The sequence below is a fragment of the Xenopus laevis genome, chromosome 6S (assembly GCF_017654675.1).
Source record: "Xenopus laevis strain J_2021 chromosome 6S, Xenopus_laevis_v10.1, whole genome shotgun sequence".
In the NCBI taxonomy this organism is placed as follows: Eukaryota; Metazoa; Chordata; class Amphibia; order Anura; family Pipidae; genus Xenopus; species Xenopus laevis.
The window spans coordinates 33104779-33130255 of record NC_054382.1 but is presented as its reverse complement, the minus strand read 5'-3'; the positions used below and the strand labels follow the sequence as shown (position 1 = coordinate 33130255).

Sequence of the window (25477 nt, the reverse complement as noted above, 5' to 3'; positions counted from 1 at the left end):
GGCAGACACCATATAGCCCCATTGTACCTGAGCCAGCAGCAACCTATCCCTTATATTGCCCATGCAGATCACATTTTGAGATCCAGATCACTGCAAAATGACTTCTGGACTTTAATAGAAATCTTCTATTTCCCATCCTAAAAGGAACCTCACAAAGACTGAATTCCTGTTTTGGGTCACCTATCAACCTACCTTTTTAAATTTTAAAATCTAAATATAGAACACATTTAAATGATCATCTGGGTGAATGCATGAGGCTGGCTTTAACAAACTACCCCTCAGATATTCAAAAACTGGCAGAAAACATGCAGTGCCAGATTTCACATTGATTGATATTATATGCCATTTTAATTTAGAGTATATGCTTAATATTAATGATGTTTGTAGTACTCTTCACTTATTGTGTTGCTCACGGACAAGTTTTTCATCTGAGTGTGGCTCACGGGGTGAAAAAGGTTGGTGACCCCTGGTCTACACAAATGAGTAACCAGTTAATGAAGGTTTCCTCCTTAATAGTCCTGATTCTAGTAATACAACTAATGATGCATGGTTCACACATGAGGAAATTCAAAAGAGACTAGAACATGTTAAGATAAACTAATGTCTGGGACCGGATGGTATTCATCCCAGCGTACTTAATTTTTCAGGATTCATTGATTTTTGGCTAGGTGCAGACAGACTGGCAAATTGCTAATGTGGTGCTGCTATTCAAAAAGGGATTCCATTCTCAGCCTCAAAACTATAGGCCAGTTAGTCTGACATCAGTGGTACGGTGAGGGATATTAAGAGATAAAATACTGTACTTCATAGCAAATTATAATCCTATGAGTTTGTGCCAGCATGGTTTTCTGCATAATAGATCTTGCCAGACTAATTTAATTTCTTTTTATGAGAAGGTGAGCAGGGACCTTGATTCTGGAAAGGGAGTAGATGTGATTTACTTAGACTTTGTTAAATCGTTTGATACAGTGCCACACAGATGGTTACAGGTTAAATTAAGGAATGTTTGTCTGGAACATAGTATTTGTACCTGGATAGAAAACTGTCTAAAAGATAGACTACAAAGATTGATGGTAAACTGAACATTTTCTAGTTGGACCAGTGTTAGTGGAGTACCACAGAACTCTGTACTAGGTCCTTTGCATTTCAACTTGTTTATTAATGACCTGAAAATTAAAATTTTAGCCTCCGGATTTGCTTGTCGGATAACACTTAGAGGGGAGCTCTACTTTGGCAAGTCTAGCTACGTAGCTGGTTAGACCACGCCCCCCACCTTAAGCAATGTTTAATTGTCACTTGAGTGAAAATTCTGATGTGGACTATATGGCATTATTACATTATTATATTAGCTTGATTCACTTAATACATTTACAAAAGACATTACTGTAATGATACATTATTGACCCATTGTTCATCTGTATTGGATCAGCCCAATTTGGCACTGTAAACCCCTAGAACAGCAGCCATATTAATCTGCATATTTGACCCAAACCATAGGCCAAGAAACAGACAATAAGTAATACACACAACAAAGTGAAGTGGGTGGGTGGAATCTGTTCTTGCAGTATTTCAGTGTATTGCCTTTTTTTAGTTCTATTAAAGGAGAACTAAACCCTAAAAATGAATATGGATAAAAATGCCATATTGTATATACTGAACTTATTACGCCAACCGAAGGTTTCAACTTGTCAATAGCAGCAATGATCCAGGACTTCAAACTTGTCACAGGGGGTCACCATCTTGGAAAGTGTCTGTGACACTCACATGCTCAGTGGGCTCTGAGCAGCTGTTGAGATCTAAGCTTAGGGGTTCTTGCAAATGATCAAGCAGACAAAAAGTTTCACCAATAATATAAGCTGATGCTACAGGGCTGATTATAAAATTATGATGCTAGTTGCACTGGTTTCTGTGCTGTCATGTAGTAATTATCTGTATCAATAGCCTTATATTGTGACATTTATATTCTATGTGTACAGTATATTGTGAGTCTGTCCCTAAGCTCTGTAACTGACAGCAGTACAGAGCTTGTGCAGTGAATCAGCAGAAAAAAAGATGGGGACTGAGGCACCTTCAGAGGTGCTAAAGGCCTATGGTTCCCTAGGGCTGATAAAGAAGCCCAAAACATAATGTACATTTATAGCCTACTTCTTTACTTAAGCTTTAGTTCTCCTATAAAATGCCCACATATTTGCACTATTGTTTACCTACCACATTAATGCCAGAGCGTTAATCAGGGCCATTCTTTGGGTGAATGGCAACAAAATGGGCATTTATGCACTCAAGGATTCCATAAGGGCCACAAACAAAAGTAGAAGATCTTTAAAGGACCAGTAACATCAAAAAGTTTTTAAAAAAATTAGTTAGAATACAACAAAAAAAACCCACCAAGACAAATTAAATTTTAAAATAGCAAAGCATTTATTAAGAAATAACTTACCGAAACTCCACTTCCTGTCCTCTACAGAAAAGGCGACACGGCGACCATCCATACTGCATCGCTCGATTTCTTCTCCCTGGCTATTCACTGACAGTGTGTCCTGCAGCCGGTCCCTGATCTTCAGGCGAATATCCCCAGGTCCCTGTGTTTGTCTGTATGTGTATCAGCGCGATGTACGACCCCGCCGTGCTCCTGCCGACCCCGCCGCCTTGTATGTGTCTTTGGTGGAGGATCAGCGCGGGAAGCGGGGCATCAGCAGGTCCCCATCCTCTTCTTCCTCTGCCCGCCGTTCGTCCTGCATGATCTCCTATGCTGTGCGAGAGCCCTATGCGATGTGCTTGGGAGCCGATACCAATTCCTGCGCAGGGTTAGTAGCTCCATGTGATGCGCTTGGTTTCGAGTGATCCCCAACACAGCAGCTCCCCAGGGCTTTTTCTCTGCCTGCCTCTTCTCCCAAAGCTACCGGAGAGCTGAATGAATGAGCAGCCAGAGAAGTGGCACGGGGAGCAAAGGCTCGTCCACTTCTGCTGATCCATAACTTAGCAGTGACTGCAGCAATCCAGCTGGACAGCTGTTTGTGCAAACCCTGCGCTCTCGCAGGAATTGGTATCGGCACCGGTTCGGCTCCCAAGCGCATCGCATAGGGCTCTCGCACAGCAGAGGAGATCATGCAGGACGAACGGCGGGCAGAGGAAGAAGAGGATGGGGACCTGCTGATGCCCCGCTTCCCGCGCTGATCCTCCACCAAAGACACATACAAGGCGGCGGGGTCGGCAGGAGCACGGCGGGGTCGTACATCGCGCTGATACACATACGGACAAACACAGGGACCTGGGGATATTCGCGAGAAGATCAGGGACTGGCTGCAGGACACACTGTCAGTGAATAGCCAGGGAGAAGAAATCGAGCGCTGCAGTATGGATGGTCGCCGTGTCGCCTTTTCTGTAGAGGACAGGAAGTGAAGTTTCGGTAAGTTATTTCTTAATAAATGCTTTGCTATTTTAAAATTTAATTTGTCTTGGTTGGTTTTTTTTGTTGAATTCTAAGTAATTTTTGTAAAAATTTTTTTGATGTTACTGGTCCTTTAACGCTACATTAAAATAGTCAGCATCTCCATGCCTTAAATGTCATAGGCCTATGAAATGTTGACTATTCTAATGCAGCTTTAAATAATAATTCATTTTACTTTTTAGATTTACTTTTATTGTTGTGGGTCTATTGGAATCCTTGAGTGTCTGAATGTCCTTTATTGTTACTGTTTAAGTTTAAACACTGCATTTGCTTTAGGTCTGGGACTGACACACATGACACACTTCTTCAACTTGCTGACTTGCTTACACTTGGAAGCCTACACCCATTTTCTTTTGTCAAATGAACTGTCCATTCTTGGGTGGTCAACCTATGTGGTTGATAATACTGAAAGCTAAAAAGGGAATGGCCATCTTTCACCTAACAGGTAATATGAAAATATATATGAAGCAGACCCTGCAATTGCAGATAGGCTCAGAAAATATCGCAGGGGGTAAGTAAAAGAAAAAGATTACATTTAAGGGAAGACAAAAAGACAGAAAAATATATGTAAAAGATCCAACAGTAGGGTACAAAGAGAGCGGCCCAGCCACTGGGGACCACTGGTAACTCAGCCCAACACCGATTTGTTCTACAAAACTTTCCAAAAATGATCATGGATGATTTTAAAACTCAGGGGACAACCTGTGATTCAAGCACCTCAAAAATCAAATACAAATGGCATCAGAGTATAACTTATGGCTGTAATAGATTAGACTTTATACTTACTGCATCCCTGGTAAAGTCAAAGTCTCCAATTATTCCTTTCTCCCGATTAAGAGCAAATACGTTATTCCTATGCAGGGCCCCAACTATGATACCAGCAGCATGCAGAATCTGCAATCCTTGTGCAACTCCGCTCATCACTTTCAGTATTTCCTAAAAAACATAGAAAATTAGCTGATGTCACTATAAAGCAACGTAGCATGATTATTACTCTTATTTCACACTATACTGTAGTGTATTTATTAACTAAAGACATCCAGCAAATAAGCAGGGAAGTACAGCTACTATACTAAGCAGGGTAACCGTTATACAAGTAAGGGACTCCTTATCCAGAATTCTTAAGCAAGCTGGATAAAGGGCATTCACCCAAATTTAGCAAATGATGCAATCTAACCTAATCTGGAGTAGCTCTGATGATCTGGCAGGATTTTTACTGTTAAAAATCTGCACTGCTGATTTGGAGGATTTTGTCTCCTCTGCTGCCTCCTGCATTCTGAGTGAGCAGGAAAAATTCCTGCTTTGGTCTGGATTTGATTGGTGTGGAATGCAGCGTCCCCATCCACCTAATTTTAACAGTTCTCTAAAATTAGGACTCAAGATAACAGGTCTGACAACTGTACATATTTTGTGTAAATTCTGGATTACCATAGAAAGAATTATACAATTAACAGCAACTATGTTCTTTACTCCATGATCTATTGATAGTATGTACTGTAATTTATGTTGTTTAAATTGCTAGGCAGTTATGTCATGCTGCACTATACATTATAAACACATGTACAACAAAACACTGCATACATGAGACATCAAAGTATTTTTTTCTTGTACAGCACTCAGAGACTCTTCCGGATAAAATGGAACAATCAGGTATACAACTGGGTCAGCCTGTGATGAAATAAAAACATTTTCACTCTGATTAAACAAATCATAACATACAGGGAGATACGCAGAAACAGAACAGCTTCACATAAACTCAGATTGTTTAGGGTGCACTAAAAGGCTTTATTAATGTCTCATACCATCACTGGTGTGACTACCACATTAACTGGCTTGGTTTCAAAATCAAGCAGAAAAGTTTTATTTTTCCTTTATAAATTAGGCTCTCAGCTCAATGGCTCTCAAAAACTGAAACCTTTATCAAGTATCCAAGACCATTTGCTACCCCCTCAATTACAATTTTATAAAATAATATTATGATAAAGATATTGGTCTAATGAAAGTATCTCTTTTATAATCAGTTGATGAGGCGAAAAAAAATAATAAAATGTAATAATGAATGGGAAGGAAACCACAGCGAGTCCTGATCCCTTACTCTGTAATGCAGACCACAGCCTACCACGACCAGGTGACACAGACCTCAAACCCCATATGAAAGCATAGCAGCAATTAGTATTATTGTTAAACAAGTATCCTGTCAACATGAAAAATGTCTAAATTGCACACAAAAATATATTTAGAAGTAATTTACCTTGCAGAAAAAGAGGCAGATCAGTTCCATTAATCCAGAATCATCTTTCAAACTAGACCATACTTGATGATATTTAGCAGCTCTTTCAACCACTTTTTCTTCTGTGTCCACACCAACAGAATAACCCTTATAAGAAAAGGAAGTTCTGAGAATTACAAAATTTTTTAAATCAAAATCACCCCAAAGTTTCTTGCTCTAGATAGAATCACAGCTCCATTCATTTAAAGGGATACTGTCATGGGAAAAAACATTTTTTTCAAAATGAATCAGTTAATAGTGCTGCTCCAGCAGAATTCTGCACTGAAATCCATTTCTCAAAATAGCAAACAGATTTTTTTATATTCAATTTTGAAATCTGACATGGGGCTAGACATTTTGTCAATTTCCCAGCTGCCCCTTGTCATGTGACTTGTGCCTGCACTGTAGGAGAGAAATGCTTTCTGGCAGGCTGCTGTTTTTCCTTCTCAATGTAACTGAATGTGTCTCAGTGGGACATGGGTTTTCACTATTGAGTGCTGTTCTTAGATCTACCAGGCAGCTGTTATCTTGTGTTAGGGAGCTGCTATCTGGTTACCTTCCCATTGTTCTTTTGTTTGGCTGATGGGGGGGGGGGTGATATCACTCCAACTTGCATTACAGCAGTAAAGAGTGATTGAAGTTTATCAGAGCACAAGTCACATGACTTGGGGCAGCTGGGAAATTGACAGTATGTCTAGCCCCATGTCAGATTTCAAAATTGAATATAAAAAAAATCTGTTTGCTCTTTTGAGAAATGGATTTCAGTGCAGAATTCTGCTGGAGCAGCACTATTAACTGATGCATTTTAAAGAAAAATATTTTTCCCAGGACAGTATCCCTTTAACTTTAAAAACTAATAAGGGCAGACAGTCTCTGTAATCAAGGCTTACAATAACTTCCAACAGATGTTTGTCTACTTACAAATACAGGTACGGGATCCTTTATCCGGAAACCCTTTATAAAGAAAGCTCTTAATTAGGGGAAGGACATCTCTCACTCAATTTTAATCAAATAATTATTTTTACAATTTTCATTTTTCTCTGTAATAATAAAAAAAGTATTTTGCACTTGATAGTAACTAAGCTGCATGAACTCAAATTGGAGGCAAAACAATCCTATCGGTTTAACTAATGTTTAAACAGTTTTTTAGTACACTTAAGGTATAGAGATCCAAATTACATTAAGACCCCTTGCCCGAAAAACTCCAGGTGTCAAGCATTCTGAATAACAGGTCCCATACCTACAATCTGTACACCTGCAAAATATTCCAGAAGAATGAACATAACCATGCCCCTAAGTAAGGTTTAACCTACATTAAAGACTGGGTCAGGCAGAGCAATGGTTAAGGTAAATATTTAAACTCGCATACTTAAATCTTGCTTCTGGAATACAGTTATATATGGCACAACAGTGTTCTTTGACAGGAGTATGAGAACATTTTTATTTTCTAAAGAAGGTATACTGCCTATTATAGATAAAAATATATTACAAAAATAAGTCAACTAGAGTAAATTACCTTCAACAAGACCATTCTATTTTCAATTTCTGCACGTACTAGTGGACGCTTGCTACTAAGTTCCTTCATTGGTTCTGCATCAAAAAGGTCTCGCTCTATAGAACCAAACAAAAGACCTCCAGAATTCTATGTACCAAGATATAAAAACAATGTGAAAAAATTATGTGAAATAATTGTTAAGCAAATTGTATTAATTATGGAGCAACATGGAATATTAATTAGCATACAGTTTATCAATTTTAACAGCTGACTTTAATAAAACTCAGTAGGTCCTAACAGTTTACAAAGTTGGTGATCCATCCCCACCCAGAGTTACTCAAGGGAGACATAAGAACAAAAAAATATAATTTTGGATTTAAAAATAAGAAAAACAGTCAAAAGTAAAGTTTACAAACCAACTGAAAAAGTTATTTTTGGTAAACTGAAAACAAGTCTACAAAATCGGACAGATTTAAATACTAGGTAACTGAAACATTGTATTGCAGGGCAAGTGAGGTGAAGTCTTGTTGCAGTAATACATTCATAATTATCACTTGTATCAAATAGACATCAGCAGAATGCAATGATTTTTGTTTTGTTAAATGGTTTTCTTTTGTTAGATTTAAGGAAGGCGTTTAGGTCACAGTTTTATGCCAAAGTCTGTTCCATGAACTATTTTAACTGTGATTATCAATCTGACTGATCATTTTAGTAGATTTAATGGTAGCGGTGCTACATTCTAATGGAATTAATGTAGAAACATTCAAAGATATAGATATTGACAAAGAGTTAATACCGGCCCTTATTAACAAGTATCCTTCGTCTAATGTATTGTACGTAGTACTGTAAGATGGAGCAAAATCCCTGAATTGAAAAGGTGTCCAACCTCACTGGTGCATTTCTGCATGCTGAATTAGAAGCCACTAGATAGCTATTAATAATAGTATGAATAGTTTTTGTTCTCTTAAAACCATATCTATCTACCAATTTATGTCAATCATACAATTCCAACACATTTTTAAATCAATTCAGTTTTTAATGAATTGAAAAGATAACATCCGTAGTACACAGGTAGGAAATACAGTATTCATACAGGCGAGTACATTAGTGTTTATCCATCGATTGCTGAATACAACAGCGTACCTAGAAATAACCTAAGATGTTGCCGTGACTACCTCAGACGATAAGTAGTGGATGGTTGTTGATCAGATTTGTAATCCATGTGGGTAAGGTGGCCACTTACCACCTTGGGTTTATGTCTTGTAACAATTATAAGAGGGAAGGGTTCAAACAATAACTTGGAATAAACTCCTGTCATGGGGTCCCAAATTTTGTTAAATTTTTCAGGGCATCCTCTCCTGATATAGATTTGTTTATAAAGTGGGATAATCGAATGAACCTGTTTTTGCCACATGGCAAGTGTAGGAGGATCCTGTGCTTTTCATGGTTATACACTTTTCTGGCTGAAGTAAAGAGCATAGCTAGAAGGGTTCTCGTCGCTCTGGTAATGGCTAGGTCATCCACTTGATTAAGCAGCATCATCCTTGCTTGAATAGGAGCATTTACAATGTCAGGTCTACAATCAGAAACAAAATGCCAGAACTGCTTTATCTAATTACAGAACAATACCACATGTATGTAGAGAGATTTTGTGCAACCTGGAAGGGGTAAGATATATTATATGTAGAAATTTAAAGTGATGTAATTTGTCTCTGACCTCTACCAGGTATTCATGATGACAGTCCAGAATATGGGGCCAAATGTCTGCGTTGATGGACGGGATATACCATTGGCAAAAAGGTGTGAGTTAAAGATAAATATGCCGAAATCAATTGAGCATAGAACCTGAAAAGCAGTTTGTTAAGTTAGGGATTGTGGGTCCCATCTTCTATATGCCTTGGAGATCCATCAATAGTGTGCCCCGAACTTGGGCGCTCAGCGCATGTCCCAGTTGAAAGAACCCATCACATCATGTGATTAAGTACCTGGAAATTGTCGTTAAGATGTTGGAAGTCACAAATGCCATCATTAACACAGACATCTTTAACATTAAAGCTGGCCCATAATTGGGGATATGGAACCGTTTGTAACCGAGGTAAGGTTGGGTTGCACCACAGTGGGGCATAGGGGGAATTATGGTTAGGGTGTCTCAGGAATAAGTGAAGTGCTGTGCGCCAGGCTTGTACTACAGCTTTCATTAGCAGTGCAGTGTTGGGAGAGTATTTGTTTCCTCTAATAGAAAATTTTTGAGTTCTTCATAGGAGCCCAGCACTAGAGCCTCCAAAGTAGTGGCCAGGTTATCCCTTTCTAAAAGCCAAAGAGAGTCACAAAGAGGCGAAAGAAAAAAAACGAAAAAGTTGTGAAGCAAAGCATATTGTAGAACATGCTAAAAGTTCACTTAAAGGTGAACTACACCTTCAACCAAGAAGGCTCATTCCAGATTTTATCCAGAAAGTGCCGAACATGTCATCAACAGAACAAAATTCAAATATTTAAAGGCTCTTTGTGTAGTTTCATTGCCCAATGTAAAAGGTATTTTCTTAAAGTTCCAGGGTGTGTTTCTACTGTGAATTCACATTTTTACTGATCCTGCCTGTCCTTAGTTCTTTTCATGTCTGCTGCCTGCCCTGATTATTGCCCGTTTTTGACAACTCTTTCGGATTCTGATGTTGTACTGGGAATTCTGGTGTGTTTGACCTGGCCTGTGACCCCGACCATCCCTACATCTCCTGTATCTGTACCGTATTGACTGTTACTGATCTGGCCTGGCTTTTGACTACACTCCTCCTTTCCCATTCTACACCACTATGCTTGGTTTCCTTGCTCGCTCAGAACTCTGTCCTTGGTCCTCCCACAATAAGACCTGTCGGCATCTGAGTAGCTGAGGGCTCCACTCGAAGCCAAAGGCGGCTGCTACAGGCGGAAGAGTGCGCCGAGACTGGAACCTTGGGGTTTGTTCTGGGTTTGGGATACCCTGCGTTACAGTAATTGAATGTGCAGAAGCCTTTCTGATATTACTGAACTCACACTGAGAATAGGCCTTTTAATATTTACTGCACATGTGCAGATCTGAACTTTTTGGAATAACTTTAAAAAATAGGGGAATTGGGTATAGTGATGGAAGGCTGATGCAAGGGTGTCAAGAACAGGTAACACCTGGGATATCCAGGGGGTTGACAGCTCTGCACATCTCCCTGTACAAAAATCTCATCCCTTTATGGATCCACCACTGGAGTTTGAACAGCTTGGACAATAATACCCTCCTGGCATAATAAATGTTTATGCTGAAAACCAGTCCCTATTTTATCTTTTGGATAAAATTATGAATCTTGGGTCAGGGGTGATATATGTAGAATAGTTAAACTTAGGCAAAGCATTTCTTTCAGAATTGGTAGTGATGCCCACTCCATAAAAGAGCATCCAAGATATCCTGGCTACTTACATGACCTGTGGATAGCCACCTACAGCAATGATATCATGTTACAGTATCTATCAGTATTTTGATGTCAAGCACCCAGAAGGACCTCTCTCTGCCAGGTTTCTTGATACTCGTTCACTGTAATGTTCTTGTGCAGAAAAGGAGACCCAGAAATGATGAACTGTCCCAGTAGTTAAAAGTTATGTTAGAATGTATATGTCAATGCTTATACTGTATGCTTATACTGTATGCTTACACATATTGCAGCCACCAAGTGACCAAAGCTATACGGCAGGCTCTGTATTGCCTTGTTTGTAAACCCTCATGTGTGATGTCAGTTCCTCCCATCATCCTTTGTGTTCCATGAGAGAGGAGCTACTCAGATACTCACTGAGGTTAGGAAAGAAATATTATTTCTGACCTGTAGCACACACATCCACTGCTACATTTGTCCATCCAGCTCAAATAAAGCAGCTTTGTGGATTCCAAGTGTCTGGTGAGTTCAGCTATCTGGCAAAGATTGCCCTCAGTGGTTGTTACAACTCCATACAGAACCAGCAGGGGTAAATCAGCCATTATCACAGCAATTGGAGTCATAATAAATGTTCTGAAATGTGCATAGTTTAGGTTTACTTAGGTGCCAGAATCCAATCTCCTATACAACATCATAGTAATACTTTGGCAAGTGCAGAAGTAGTTCTGAAATAATAACCCCTTTTCAAACCATCCAGAGGGAAAGACATTGTTCCCTGCAACCAACTGCCCTTTACTATTATCTTGTCATTAGCCAACTTTACACCAGTGAAAAGAAAAATATGGTTGTTTCCAGTTTTCTTAAACTTGTGCCAATCCCCACATAGAAGTATATAGCAAATATTATCCTGCCTTCAACTTTCATGATCTCTAGTATGGTTATTTATTCTGGCTTATATCTGACCCTTAGAATATACTAACAAGAGTAGTCTACCCACCAATTGCAAAGTTCGGTAATAAAATATCATCCAACACTTTAATGATCTCCCTCCTTTACTTACCATATAGTTTAATATCCCTGCTTCAGGATGAATTAAAGGAAGTTCAGGAAACCACTTCAGGACCAAACTGCCAAGAGTCCTCTGAGACAAAAAAAAAAAAAAAAAAGGTTTAATAGTATTATAAGTTAGGATACCTGGGTGTGTGTCTGTGTGTATACAAAAAAAAAATCTTAGTTTGCTTAATAATCTTGCTGTCATTTAAGTCATTACATATGAATTAACATTTCCAAAACCAGTAAAATCAGTACTTACCACACAACAGTAACATATGCCAAATAACATAACCAAGATAGGGATCCGATTGCCATTGTTACATCAGTTTAGACATTTAGTGGAACTAGTAGATGTTGTGAATGGCTGGTTACCAGGATGTAGCAGCTGAGGATTCAGTACTGCCGTATTTATATACAATATACCTCAAATGCATACTGAATGCTGGATATTTTCAATAAAATCACATACTTTATTTATTCACTTCTCTATGATTTTATTTTACTTTTCACAAACTGCAGGATATTTTTTTTTTTTTTTTTTAATAACAGATTTTTGAATAATTACAGATTATTTACCTGGAATGTATTACAAAATTCTCATAATATCCCCTAAATGACCTGAATGCAAATCACTGAAGATGATGAGCGCACCTTTGTGTTAGAACACAACACACACTGACAAATTTGCTATAACAAATTTTGCAATTTACACAGTTCTGTTCCTCAGCTCCTGCTTTAGTTAAAAATAGGGATGCACCGAAGAATCCTTTGCGAAAGATTCGGTTGAATACCGAACCAAATCTTAATTTGCATATGCAAATTAGGGACAGGAAAAAGTGTGAACATTGTTTTCACTTCCTTCTTTTGTGATGAAAAGTCATGTGATTTCCCTCCCGCCCCTAATTTACATAAACAAATTAGGATTTAGTTCCGCCAGACACAAGGATTAGTGTGAATCCTGCTGAAAAAGGCTGAATCCTGTTTGAATCCCGAACCGAATCCTGGATTTGGTGCATCCCTAGTTAAAAACACCAAAAAAGCATTCCACAATGGGCCACATTCACATTAGTTTTGCACCTTTTGTGTGCACCCAGTGCTAAGACTCAAGTGAGCGTGATACAGTTTGTCCATGTATTACACTGAAAACAACTCTAATTTTTTTTTCAGGTATGAAGAATTGTAGGTGTATAAATTAGTTAAATCATTCAGCAAAAGAATATTAGTGATTGTTTCTTCATATTGTCTTGTTATTGGCATATCAGTAAAAAAGTGAATAGATCAGAGAATACCTTTTAGATATTTGGGTGAATGGAGAACACTGTTTGTAAGCAAGAGATGGATAGAAATTCTCATGTTAACTGTTATAGTAAAGAGTCAAATCAATGTACAAGTGGGACAACAGGTGGCCTGAATACAAAAATGTATGTTTGGAAAGACAATGCCATAAAGACTTGTTAGCAAAAATAAAAAAATTAAATGAAAAAAATAGATAGAAGACCCAAAAACACAAAGTAAGTAAATAAAAATCAAGAAATGAATATGTAAAATTGAATGAGAATAAAGGCATTATGTCTTTACTTAAGACTTTAGTTGTAAATGTGTATCAAAACTTGAGTAACGTAATGAGTATGTTTGTGCTTCAATAAAAAAACACAATTTTATAACACTTGAATCGGAGTTATTTCCACTTTGATTAATTTTTAAAGCAGTTACTTTATGTGCCTTTCTATTCTTTGCACTGTTGTATCGTACTCGTGAAACAATATAGCAGAAACAAATGTATTTAACAGGAGTGGGGAGCATAAAAAAGGATACGTAAAAACTGCATTCAACTGCAATTACGTTAGCAAATAACTGACAAATTTAAGTCTACTTTTATTATTCAACAGGCTAAGTAAAACTAATTTCAGCACAATAATGCCCCAATGCATAATGTGAGATCCATACAAAAGTCTGCACATTATCTGTCTGTTCGAATCATGGCATTATGAGTTGTATACCTACAGTATTAGCCAGCCTATGGCTGCCTTAAAAGGTGGACTTAAACGCAAAGCAGCTGTAAAACTAATGACTAAGGCACAGACATGTTCATGTTAAATATTTATTTTAGGTTTTTATTGTCAAGATTTACAATAATACATTATTGTACTCCCTTATATGGGTATTTGTGTGCAATTCATTTGCTGCCTCATTATGCTTTTCAACAGAAAATAAAATCTAATATGTAAACTTACATATTCTTCTTGTTCTCTCAATATTTCAGAGAAAATTGTGTTCCTCAGTGTTCTGATTTCTTCCTTTAGTTCTGCTAGAATGGTTTCATTGCTTTCATCAGTCTGCAAGACAGTTCAAAATAGTATCTGAAATAACTCAACAGAACAAAGTTATTCATTTTAAATAATACTAAATGCTTCTAACCATTTGGCTAAATTTCAGAAAAAATGAGGTTGAGTGAGAAGAGGAGGAATATTAAGTTTGAAAAATGGGCCCATGGTACAAGGTTTTCTGGGGGGGCCCTGCTATCTCAGTCCGACACTAACACAAATTACAAATTAAGATGGAAAGACTACAGCTAATCATTGTGTAAGTGTTCAATATATATGCACATTAGGTCAGTTTAATTTTGGGTAACGGTACAGGTATGGGACCTGTTCTCCAGAATGCTGGGGTTTTCCAGATAGCCGATCTTTCCACAAACTTGTATCTTCATACCTTATGTCTACTAGAAAATCATGTAAACCTTAAATAAACCCAATAGGCTGGTTTTGCTTCCAATAAAGATTAATTATATCTTAGTTTAGACCAAGTACACGGTAATGTTTTATTATTGCAGAGAAAAAGTAAATCATTTTTTAAAATTTGGATATAATGGAGTCTACGGGAGACAGCCTTTCCATAATTTGGACCTTTCTGGATAATGGGGTTCTGGATAATGGATCCTATACATGTGCTATGAGATACAAGGAGTTCTCAAGGAGTACTCCTTAGATGGACTTTGTCCATCTAAATATTCTTGTCAGGCAACTTCACATGAAAGATCTATTCTTCATTATCTTGCAGTGTATTACAAGTCCACTAATAAAATACCTTTCTCTATTGTATGATGAATTGGAAACCTTCTCTATGCAGTCTTTTGTGCCTATGGAAAAGTGTGCAGCTACCAAATATAATTTCTATCCTTGCTGCTCCTGTCCTTTTTCCTAATCCTGCAGAAATAAACTAAAACCAAAAAAAATTAACCCCAAAATAGTTGGCCAAATGAAAAATGTCATTCTGAGCAACTTTTCAGTTTAAATCCATTACACCTTTTATATTAGTATTTGTAATTTAATTTCTATTTAAATCCGTTCCTTTCTTGTTTCTCTCTGCCCAGTTGCTTCTGAACAAGGGCACAATACAGCACAATCCAGCTGATTAACAGACCTGTATAGAAGCACAGAACATACGTTTTTGTGGCATTCAAGATATTTTTCCAGACAGCCATTTACTAATGTTATTAGATTATTTGATTAATAAAGCACATTACCCCTCCCTTATCTCAGTCTGTGTCCTTTGTTTTTGTTCTAGCACAAAACATTGTAGACATTTATAATTACACATACATCTTCCATATTACTTCTTTCAACTAGCTTCCACCGGAGCTGAGATTTTAATCCTTTGATGGTCTTCTTTACTGACATCAGTTGATTGATATTCGGACTGCGATCAATCCATTCAACAATGCTTTTTTTGAACTATAATGAAATATTTAATTAATAAAATGACATGACAGGTAATACATTTTTAAAGATTTTTTTTTTTAAATTAGGAAAAAAAAAGTCCTATAAATCTTATAAACAGGTTGTATTTAAAAATGCTAACATAATGACTCTACATACAGGCACCGGTCATATTTTGAAGGTATGCAGCTTTCTTTAGCTAAAAGATACATTTTTTTCTTTCCTTTTCCTTTAAAACTCTTACAGGGATTCTCATAAGATGCCTTCAACGCTCAAAAGGCCTTCCAATAATGTGAACACAAAGTTTTTCCCGCTTCTCTCCACCTAATGAATATTAATGAGGCAGAGAGAATTGATTGTGCCGAAATCAGCACTTCCTTTAAAAGAACAGCCTGTGTGTGGCTACATAGAGCTGAGTGAAGTAGAGATCGGCTTTCAGATGCCTGCTTTCGTGTATTTCATGCAGTTCTCTGCTCAGCTCTGTGTAGCCCCACACAGACGGAAAATGTTATTTTAAAGGAAGCACTGATTTCAGTGCCATCTCTGTGCATTGCGCCTGATTCTGAGCTTTGAGATTTTTACATTTTAAAATGTTTTCCCACCACAGTATCCCTTTCAGCACAATTTAGATAAAGGAGGCCGCCAACAGTCTAACTTACTTCAGCACTAGTTGAATACTTAGACACCACAAGAGAGATTAGTTGAAGCTCCTCATGAATACATTGTACAACCCTGTTGTAGGCATGTATTATAATTTGCCTGTCTGCTTCGTCATGTTCCTGAAAATGAAGTAGAAACATAATGACTGTATATCTTATGGGGGCATTCTAAAGGTGTATTTTAATTTGTGTTCAACGGCTCTCTTTGGAAGTAAAACTAAATACATTTGCATCCACTTTTTTTCTGACTACTAAGTGGTAACTGGTGATACATTAGCATTGCTAATTATCATTATTATCGGAGATAAAAGAAATCTGAAAACTTTGTGACTTTTGGCACATGCGAGCTGAACCGGCAAATGCTCCTACTGCGCATGCCGTGTTATCCAGGAAGAATACCGCACGGAAGAAGATGGCGCCTGTGAACTCCGTGGACAGGACCTGCGCCGAGGGGTAAGTAGCAACTTAGGGGCATTTGCCCGGGGGGGGGGAGGAGGGAGGGGCAACACAGGGGAGGGGGGAGGAATTTTAGCGCCAAAGGGGTTGACTTCTCCTTTAAGATCCTCCCCATCATTATTTGTCTCACCTTCGACCCATGGACTTGTTACCTTACCCATTTTGTTTTTGTCAGTCTCCTTTTCCTAATATACTTTTAGCTCTTCGGAGCAGAAACTTCATCCTAACGGTGTATTGAAGCACTTAAGTATTTATTTTCACAGTTTAATTTCTATTACACCCCTCTTTGTGTTTATGCCTGGTAAAGCACTTCTAACATTTATGGTGCTATATAAATACATGCTTTTCTCATGTAGCAGTTACTTTATGTGCCTTTATATTCTTTGCACTGTTGTATAGGACTCGTGAAACAATGTAGCAGAAACAAATGTATTTAACAGGAGTGGAGAGCATAAAAAAAGGATACGTAAAAACTGCATTCAACTGCAATTACATTAGCAAATAACTTTAGCACTGAAGCACTGACAAATGTAAGTCTACTTTTATTATTCAACATAGCTACATTTACATAGTTAAATTGGGTTGAAAAAAGACAACGTCCATCAAGTTCAACCCCTCCAAATGAAAACCCAGCATCCATACACACACCCCTCTCTACTTTTAATTAAATTCTATATACCCATACCTATACTAACTATAGAGCTTAGTATCACAATAGCCTTTGATATTATGTCTGTCCAAAAAATCATCCAAGCCATTCTTAAAGGCATTAACTGAATCAGCCATCACAACATCACCCGGCAGTGCATTCCACAACCTCACTGTCCTGACTGTGAAGAACCCCCTACGTTGCTTCAAATGAAAGTTCTTTTCTTCTAGTCTAAAGGGGAGGCCTCTGGTACGGTGATCCACTTTATGGGTATAAAGGTCCCCTGCTATTTGTCTATAATGTCCTCTAATGTACTTGTAAAGTGTAATCATGTCCCCTCGCAAGCGCCTTTTTTCCCGAGAAAACAACCCCAACCTTGACAGTCTACCCTCATAATTTAAGTCTTCCGTCCCTCTAACCAATTTAGTTGCATGTCTCTGCACTCTCTTCAGCTCATTTATATCCCTCTTAAGGACTGGAGTCCAAAACTGAACTGCATACTCCAGATGAGGCCTTACCAGGGACCTATAAAGAGGCATAATTATGTTTTCATCCCTTGAGTTAATGCCCTTTTTTATGCAAGACAGAACTTTATTTGCTTTAGTAGCCACAGAATGATACTGCCCAGAATTAGACAAAGTGTTATCTACAAAGACCCCTAGATCCTTCTCATTTAAGGAAACTCCCAACACACTGCCATTTAGTGTATAACTTGCATTTATATGATTTTTGCCAAAGTGCATAACCTTGCATTTATCAACATTGAACCTCATTTTCCAGTTTGCTGCCCAGCTTTCCAGTTTAGACAAATCACTCTGCAAAGTGGCAGCATTCTGCATGGAACCTATAGTTCTGCACAATTTAGTATCATCTGCAAAAATAGAAACAGTACTTTCAATGCCCACCTCCAGGTCATTAATAAACAAGTTGAAAAGCAAGGGACCAAGTACAGAGCCCTGCGGTACTCCACTAACAACACTGGTCCAATTAGAAAATGTTCCATTTACCACCACTCTTTGTAGTCTATCTTTTAGCCAGTTCTCTATCCAGGTACAAATACTATGTTCCAGGCCAACATTCCTTAATTTAACCAGTAACCTTTTGTGTGGCACTGTATCAAAATGCTTTAGCAAAGTCTAAGTAAATCACATCCACTGCCATCCCAGAATCGAGGTCCATATACCTTTCCCCATTGGGTTTTCAAACCTACTCAATATATGTTTCCAACTAGACAAAGAATATAATGTTCAATATTTCAACAATATATATTTATATATTGTTCCCATATACAGTATAATAATCAGCCAGGACAGTCTTGAGTAGCCAATATCCACCTATGTATGGTTCAATTCAGCCAACAATTTTCCAGTTATTTAAATGCTAATAAAAGCTGCGATCAAAATGATCTATATTAACATACCATCAAAGAGACATCCAGTTCCTTGGATACATGGCACTCCACTTGGTCCAATAATTCATCAATATTGCAGACGACTTCAGAAGATTCTAATGAGATCTCAGATGACAAGTCAAAAAACTGTGAAGACAAAGTGAATGCAGATAAAAGGTGGATGCAGATAATACAAAAATACGTTTTACTAAACAAGCAAACTTACAGTATTCATCTCTAAGACTAAGAGGCTGGTAGAACAACCATAAACTGACACACGGAACAAGGATTTCCTCTGATCCTTTAAAAATAAATTAAAGCCGCTCAAGGGTTTTGCTCATAAGAACAATAGCATATATTGCTCTCTCTGTATCTTAGAACACTGCATTTTGAAATAGCCCAAACAGAGAAATATATGATAATTACTCCCAAAAACCCAGCTCACCCTGACAAGAGTGAATCAGGCTTTAATTTGAACACTATTTATTAAAATTGGTGGCAAAAATCACTGGTAAAATTGCCCATAGCACCGATCAGCACTTAGATTTGAACATTCACTTACAAACTATAAAACAAAAGCAAAGATCTAAGGGGTTGCTATGTGTAAGCCTCTTAGTCTGTGCTTGGCTGTTCTAAAAATTATTTTTATTTCAGTTTTGGAAGCCCACGCATGTTCTACTGACCACATAGAAAGCCCTTTTTCCTCACTATTTTAGATAACACCAAGATTACTGCTGTAGTTGTAGTAGATCTGAAATTAAGTTTGGAGCACTTACATTTAAGATTTTGGGGTAAAAGGAGTCTCTTTTAGAAAAAATATACAGTACATGAAGTTTCCTATGGAGTTGCACCCAAAACTTTCCTGCATACTCAAGACTCATAGCAGAATTCTACAGTGGCAACGTTACGTTTCATTACATTAGCTTCATATAATAAAGGCGTACACCCAACTTGTGCCCAAATGAATACGTTTTCCTGATCTGCATGAAAAGTATGCCTCTGAATGTGTTTTTTTAAAAATAAAGAATCCATTTAACCATGACATGTGGGTCCTTGGAGAGCGCCTCCGATTGGTATAAGTTGAATCTTGCCTCTATGTGTTGACTCTCCAGGCACTGCACCAGGACCACCAAAGCAGCAGGGTGAGTGACCTATTTGTATGCACAATTTCACTGATGGTGTTGTTGGTACACGATATGCAAGTTAAGAGCTAAACTCTTTATATAGACATCAAAATGTAAAAATAATTGTAAATATAAGGTAAAAATAATTAAAGGAGAACTAACCCACCCAATCTTTAAAACTCTTTAAAAAATTCCGACTCTTAAATGCACAGAAGTGCAGCAGAGCTCCAGGTCGCCATCTTCCTGATCTTTGTGTAGTCTCAATGCCGATTTGCGAATGCGCAGTTGAAGCCGATTGCTGACATGGCCCAACTGCGCACAGGCCAGCAGGCTTTGTGATGGGGAAGAGACCTGGAGACTACACGAAGATCCAGAAGATGGCGACCAGGAGCTCTGCTGCGCTTCTCTGCATTTAAGGGTCAGAATTTTTTTTTTAACACTAAAACACATTGCAGGAAGGGAGTGGGGGGCAATGTCTACAAGATTAAGGAGGTTTAGTTTTCCATTTAAGATTAACACTTTTACTGGGCATACATGCTATGCAGTAGTTGCACAAAATGGAGATAGAAACAGATTTCACAGAATATATTTACCGACCCACCTTCCATTTGATACCCAAGTAGTATAAAGCTACAAGCAGTGCTATACACATACCATGATTTGTGCTGCCAGAATACATACAGTTGTGTTCAAAATAATAGCAGTCACACATCAGTAACCTGATCAATCAGTTTTTGGTAGCAGTTCCAGACATTGTTCAGAAGAGCAGTGTACTTTGAAGTTGTTTGGAGAGGGAAAACTTATGAAGTGCAGAAAATGATAGCATGCTCAGCTAAAATTATCTCAAATGCTTTAAAAATGGCAACCAGCACACCAGTAAACGAGCAACATCTTGATTCCAGACTATAAGATTGAGGGGCAAACTCAATCTCCGGACCTTAATCCGATAGAAAACTTGCGGGGTAATATCAAAAATGCTGTTTGAGGCAAAACCAAGAAATACAGAAGAATTGTGGAATTTAACAGGAGCGAGCAGTTGGTCGACTCCATGCAAAACAGATGTGCAGCAGTTCTCAGAAGCACTGCTTATACAACTAAATATTAGTTCAATTATTTAAAGGAAAGCAAAATCTTAAAACATTTTTCAGTTTACAGTGAATCTTTGCATTTGAATCTTTGCATCCGTATATTTTTTTGCGTCTTTTTTTGATCAGCCTAATATTCTCCTTTTCCCCACTTTTTGTAAAGAAATACCACAAATTAGATAAATAATAAAGCTATTATAAGCATTTTGGGCTTCATTTGCTTTTTTAAACTCATTGTTATTATTCTGAACACAACGGTATATGTTACATATCATTTTTGGTCAGATATGCCATACTGCCAACTCTAGACAGAAATTCTCAGCTCTTTTGTCAGTAAGGCTTTTAAGTCGAGTGTGGAAGTGCATGTAAGAGAGCTCATTTACATAAAATAAAAATAATGTCTGCTCACAGTTTTCACAGTCCTTTTTTTGTACCATGCCAAAATTTCCCAAAAAGTTTGTACCTGCTCTAATCAGCCATTACTCTAATATGTATACCATAACTGCAACCAAAACAAGAAAGTCAACCTACATCTGAACCTGTGTAGGCCAGAACAAAAAAAAATTAGTAGGTTTCAAATTGCTGTCAGTCGAGGAATACATTTGTACATTCATGTGCTCCTTATCCGACAGGTCTCTGAAGGCCAACTGAAGGTGAATTGCCATCATCTGTAGACATATATTAACCAACATAAAGTGGTACCTCCTTAATGCTACAAAACCAAGATGACAGAGCTCCAAGAGAATTGTCAGTATCATTTCTGACGCATTTGAATTGCTCCATTTTGGTCTGTTTCCACTTATGAAAGTCATCAAACACTGCATCCGTTTCTTTGCGGTCACAGGGTGCTCCATAAACAGATTCAAGTGCTAACAGCAAGGCCTATGAACAGAAAAAAAGGCAGGAACAGTGAGGCTGTGAGCATGGGCGTCCACAAATAGGGGCAAGGGGGGCCCTGTACTTAATAATAAATGATTTTCTCTTGCCATATATATTTTTTTGTTTTGTTCTTTGTTATATGAGCACGTTTCTTAAGATTTCCATTAAAGAGCTGCCACAAGATTAAGCAAGGCTTAAACCCTGGGGTTAGCATCCCATCAAAAATGGACCATCCCAACGCTATTCAGCTGTTTGCTGCTTATTCTCATGCAGATCCATCTTAGCTCCACCCCTTTAAAGGAAAACTATACCCTCCAAACAATGTAGGTCTCTATAAAAAGACATTGCATAAAACAGCTCATATGTAAAACCCTGATTCATGTAAACAAACCATTTTCCATAATAATATACATTTCTAGTAGTATGTGCCATTGGGTAATCATATAGAAAATTACCATTTTAAAAAATAAGGGCTGCCCCCTGGGATCGTACGATTCGCTGTGCACACAAACATACCAAAAAAACTATACTTCTTAGGTCACATGAGCCAATAAACAGACAGAGTTGTGTCTTTTGCTTCAACACTTCTTCCTGTTACAGTTAAGAGTTGTGTTATTTCTGGTCAGGTGATCTCTGAGGCAGCACAGAGAACATCATGAAATAGTGGTTCAAGGCAAGAGATGTAAAAGGACAATATTTACTTAAAGTGTATATACCAGTTCATTTCCAGTATCATAGTAAAGTTAGAGTTGTGTTATTTCTGGTCAGGTGATCTCTGAAGCAGCACATAGACGTCTCATTTTTCAGGGTGATAGGCTGAGAAAGATCGTAAATTTTTTCTGGGTTAACCGGCTTCCCCCCTACATTTCCTAACATATGGCACATAAACTATAAACTGGGCTCATGTGTAGGGCAATATAACAACTCTTTTTTATTTTATTAAGGTTCCCTGGGCTTGTGTAGTGTAATATATTGGCTGCAACATATACGTCCATTCAACTTTAACTTCCCACCGTATGCAAATTAGCCAACGCTAGCGTAACTTCACTTTGCTTGCCGCAGTAACGCTAGCGCAACTTCGCGTTGTCCTGGTGAATCTATGCCTGGCGAAGCGTTGCGATGTGAGCGAAGCCGTCGCTGTTGAATTTTCGGAGGTAAGTGAATTTGCCCCCACTTAAACAGGACATTATTGTATTAGAGAGGGTACAGAGAAGGGCAACTAAGCTGGTAAATGGTATGGAAAATCTTAGCTATGTAGAAAGACTGGCCAAATTGGGGATGTGCACGCTGGAGAAGAGGCGTTTATGGGGTGATATGATAACTATGTATAAATATATAAGGGGATCATTTAATAATCTCACTAATGCTTTATTTAACAGTAGGTCTTTCCTACGGACGCAAGTTCACCCATTCCGTTTAGAGGAAAAGAGGTTCCGCCTAAATATTCGGAAGGGGTTTTTTACAGTGAGAGCTGTGAAGATGTGGAATTTTCTCCCTGTATCAGTTGTACTGGCTGATATATTAGATATTTTTAAGAAGGGGTTGGATGGCTTTTTAGCAAGTGAGGGAATACAGGGTTTTTGAAGACAGCTCATATTACAAGTTGATCCAGGCACTAGTCCGATTACCATTTTGGAGTCAGGAAGGAATTTTTTCCCCCTCTTGAGGCAAATTGTTGAGGCTTCAAATGGTTTTTTTTGCCTTCCTCTGGATCAACTGGCAGTTAGGCTGGTTAAAAAAGTTAAAAGTTTGAACTTGATGGACGTGTGTATTTGTTCAATCTAACTTACTATTTTACATGCCAAAGGTACGGATTTCATTAATAAATATGGCTGCATTAGCGCAGAATAATGTGTTTAGGTGTAATGCTGACTAGCTTTGTGAAAGAGCAAAAAGTCAAAATGTAAATCCAGAGGACACCCTTGACCCTTACTAAGCTGGGGTTTAAAAAAATACTCTTTAAATTATAGACCGTTATGAAAGAATTCAAAATAACCTTGTAAATGGTTTGTTGTAGTGGCCATACACTGCAATATCTGCTCGCTTGGGAGTGGTCACTGAATGAGCATATCTAAGCCTGATTAGGCCACCCACATTCTGGAATGATCCAATTGATGGTAAATTGTCCGTAACAGAACGGCATCTAAAAAATTTCCCCCAGCCCCAGAATCCTCCAAGGCCGAAACTTTAACTGAACCCCCAGGCCAGGACAAAACTACAGGTACTAAGTTTTTTTTAGGTGAATTGGGGAGAGAAAATCTCTCTACCCAAATCGAGCTTCCCTTCTCCACTTAGGTTTTGAAGACTTCCAGGCCTCTTGGGACAATGTTTAAGGAAATGCCCCTTATCCCCACAATATATGCATAGACTCAGGGATCGCCTACGGGCCCTTTCCTCAGGGGAAAATCGTGTAGCCCCCAATTGCATTGGTTCCCGCCGGAGGGTTAGGAAATGAGGGAGTTGGCGATTCCTCATTACATATTATAGGGAAGTCTGTATTCCCCTCGGCCCGTCTCTCTCTTTGCCTCCTATCAATTTGGATGGCTAACCTCATGAGGTCATCCAAAGTGGATGAAGGAGGGCAATTAACCAGGCTGTTTTTGACAGAGCTTGAAAGGCCCACCCGGAATAGACTACGAAGAGCTGTATCATTCCACCCGGTCTCAACTGACCAGCGGCGGAATTCTGTACAATACTCCTCAATAACTCTTTTTCCTTGACGGAATTTACGAATAGCTGAATCGGCAGAGCTAGCACGATCCGGGTCATTGTATAACATGGCCATGGTAGCAAAAAATGCTTCTAGGGAAAGACGTGCAGGGTCAGAGGGGGGTAATCTTAGTGCTTAGACTTGTGGGTCACCCTGTAGTAAGGTCATAACAAACCTTACTTCATCCTCACCAGTAGGGAAGTTGTGAGGGAAAAAAAACTGTGGTATAACTTACATGCCTCTTGAAAAACAAAAAATGTACTCCTATCCCCACTGAACTTATCAGGGAAGGGGATTTTTGGGTCATAGGAAAAAACCTATTACCCGGAGTAGATGACGGGGAAGACCCCTCAGGATTCACAGAAGAGAATTGCTGAGCTGCATCCAAACTCTCGGAGAGAGACCGCAGACCTTGAATAATAAAATTCTGTTTTCCCTCTTGTTCATCAAGGCGCTGGAGGAGGGTCGAGTACAGCAGTTCAGAGGTTTGCGGAATAGCGGAAGCTTCTTCCATTTTCTTCCATCTCATGGGCCTGTTGTACTGTCACGTACGGCACCCTATATCCAGAACCCAAGCTAAGCTCCCTGGTCTCGGATCTCACTCCTGCCTCTAACCACTGCCTTTCACCTCGGGAGGAGCCCTTGGCTAATCAGATGCCGCCAGGTCTTATTTGAGAGAGGAGCAAAGCAAACGGTTCTGGATGAGCAAAGGGGCACGATCGTCTCACCAGGATACTGGAAGGAAGTACACCACCAGAAACAGGCAGGCAGGGCCAGCACAAGCAGAGAATCATCAGACAGGCCGGAATCAGCATAGGAGAACATAGAATAGTCAGTGGACAGGCAAATCGTCAGGATTGGAGAGTTCGGAGTTAACAGGCAGGCAAGGGTCAGGATTGGAGAGATCAGAGAAGTCACAAGCAGGCAAGGGTCAATACACAGAAGAACAATCACGATTCAATAGAATAAGCACCCAGGAGTCAAACTGAATTGAATCTAATGGGCAATGTGCAATAATACAAAGCCCCTTTAAATACTTTGAATTTCGTGCGATTGCATGATGGCGTCATCACGCCAGCGCATAAACCCGGAAGCATGCACCATAGGAGAACCGGCGTTGGAAGAAACAGGACGCATGCGGCCGGCGTC

At 38.7% G+C, this 25477-nt stretch overlaps 1 protein-coding gene across 3 annotated transcripts in view; it reads right to left on the bottom strand.

The window, feature by feature from the left end:
* The window catches only part of stk31.S (serine/threonine kinase 31 S homeolog), a 69477-nt gene that overhangs the window by 10462 nt on the left and 33538 nt on the right, over window positions 1-25477 (bottom strand). For 2 of the 3 annotated variants that reach the window (XM_018269227.2, XM_018269228.2), the window contains 9 exons: window positions 18561-18677; window positions 16036-16155; window positions 15260-15391; window positions 13892-13993; window positions 11665-11745; window positions 7234-7359; window positions 5700-5825; window positions 5030-5116; window positions 4235-4384 (listed from right to left, as the gene is read on the bottom strand). In XM_018269227.2, the coding sequence (XP_018124716.1) occupies window positions 4235-4384; window positions 5030-5116; window positions 5700-5825; window positions 7234-7359; window positions 11665-11745; window positions 13892-13993; window positions 15260-15391; window positions 16036-16155; window positions 18561-18677 (1041 nt within the window). Of the gene's footprint in view, window positions 1-4234; window positions 4385-5029; window positions 5117-5699; window positions 5826-7233; window positions 7360-11664; window positions 11746-13891; window positions 13994-15259; window positions 15392-16035; window positions 16156-18560; window positions 18678-21441; window positions 21622-25477 lie in introns of all 3 variants that reach the window. The other variant, XM_018269226.2, reaches the window with a different exon arrangement.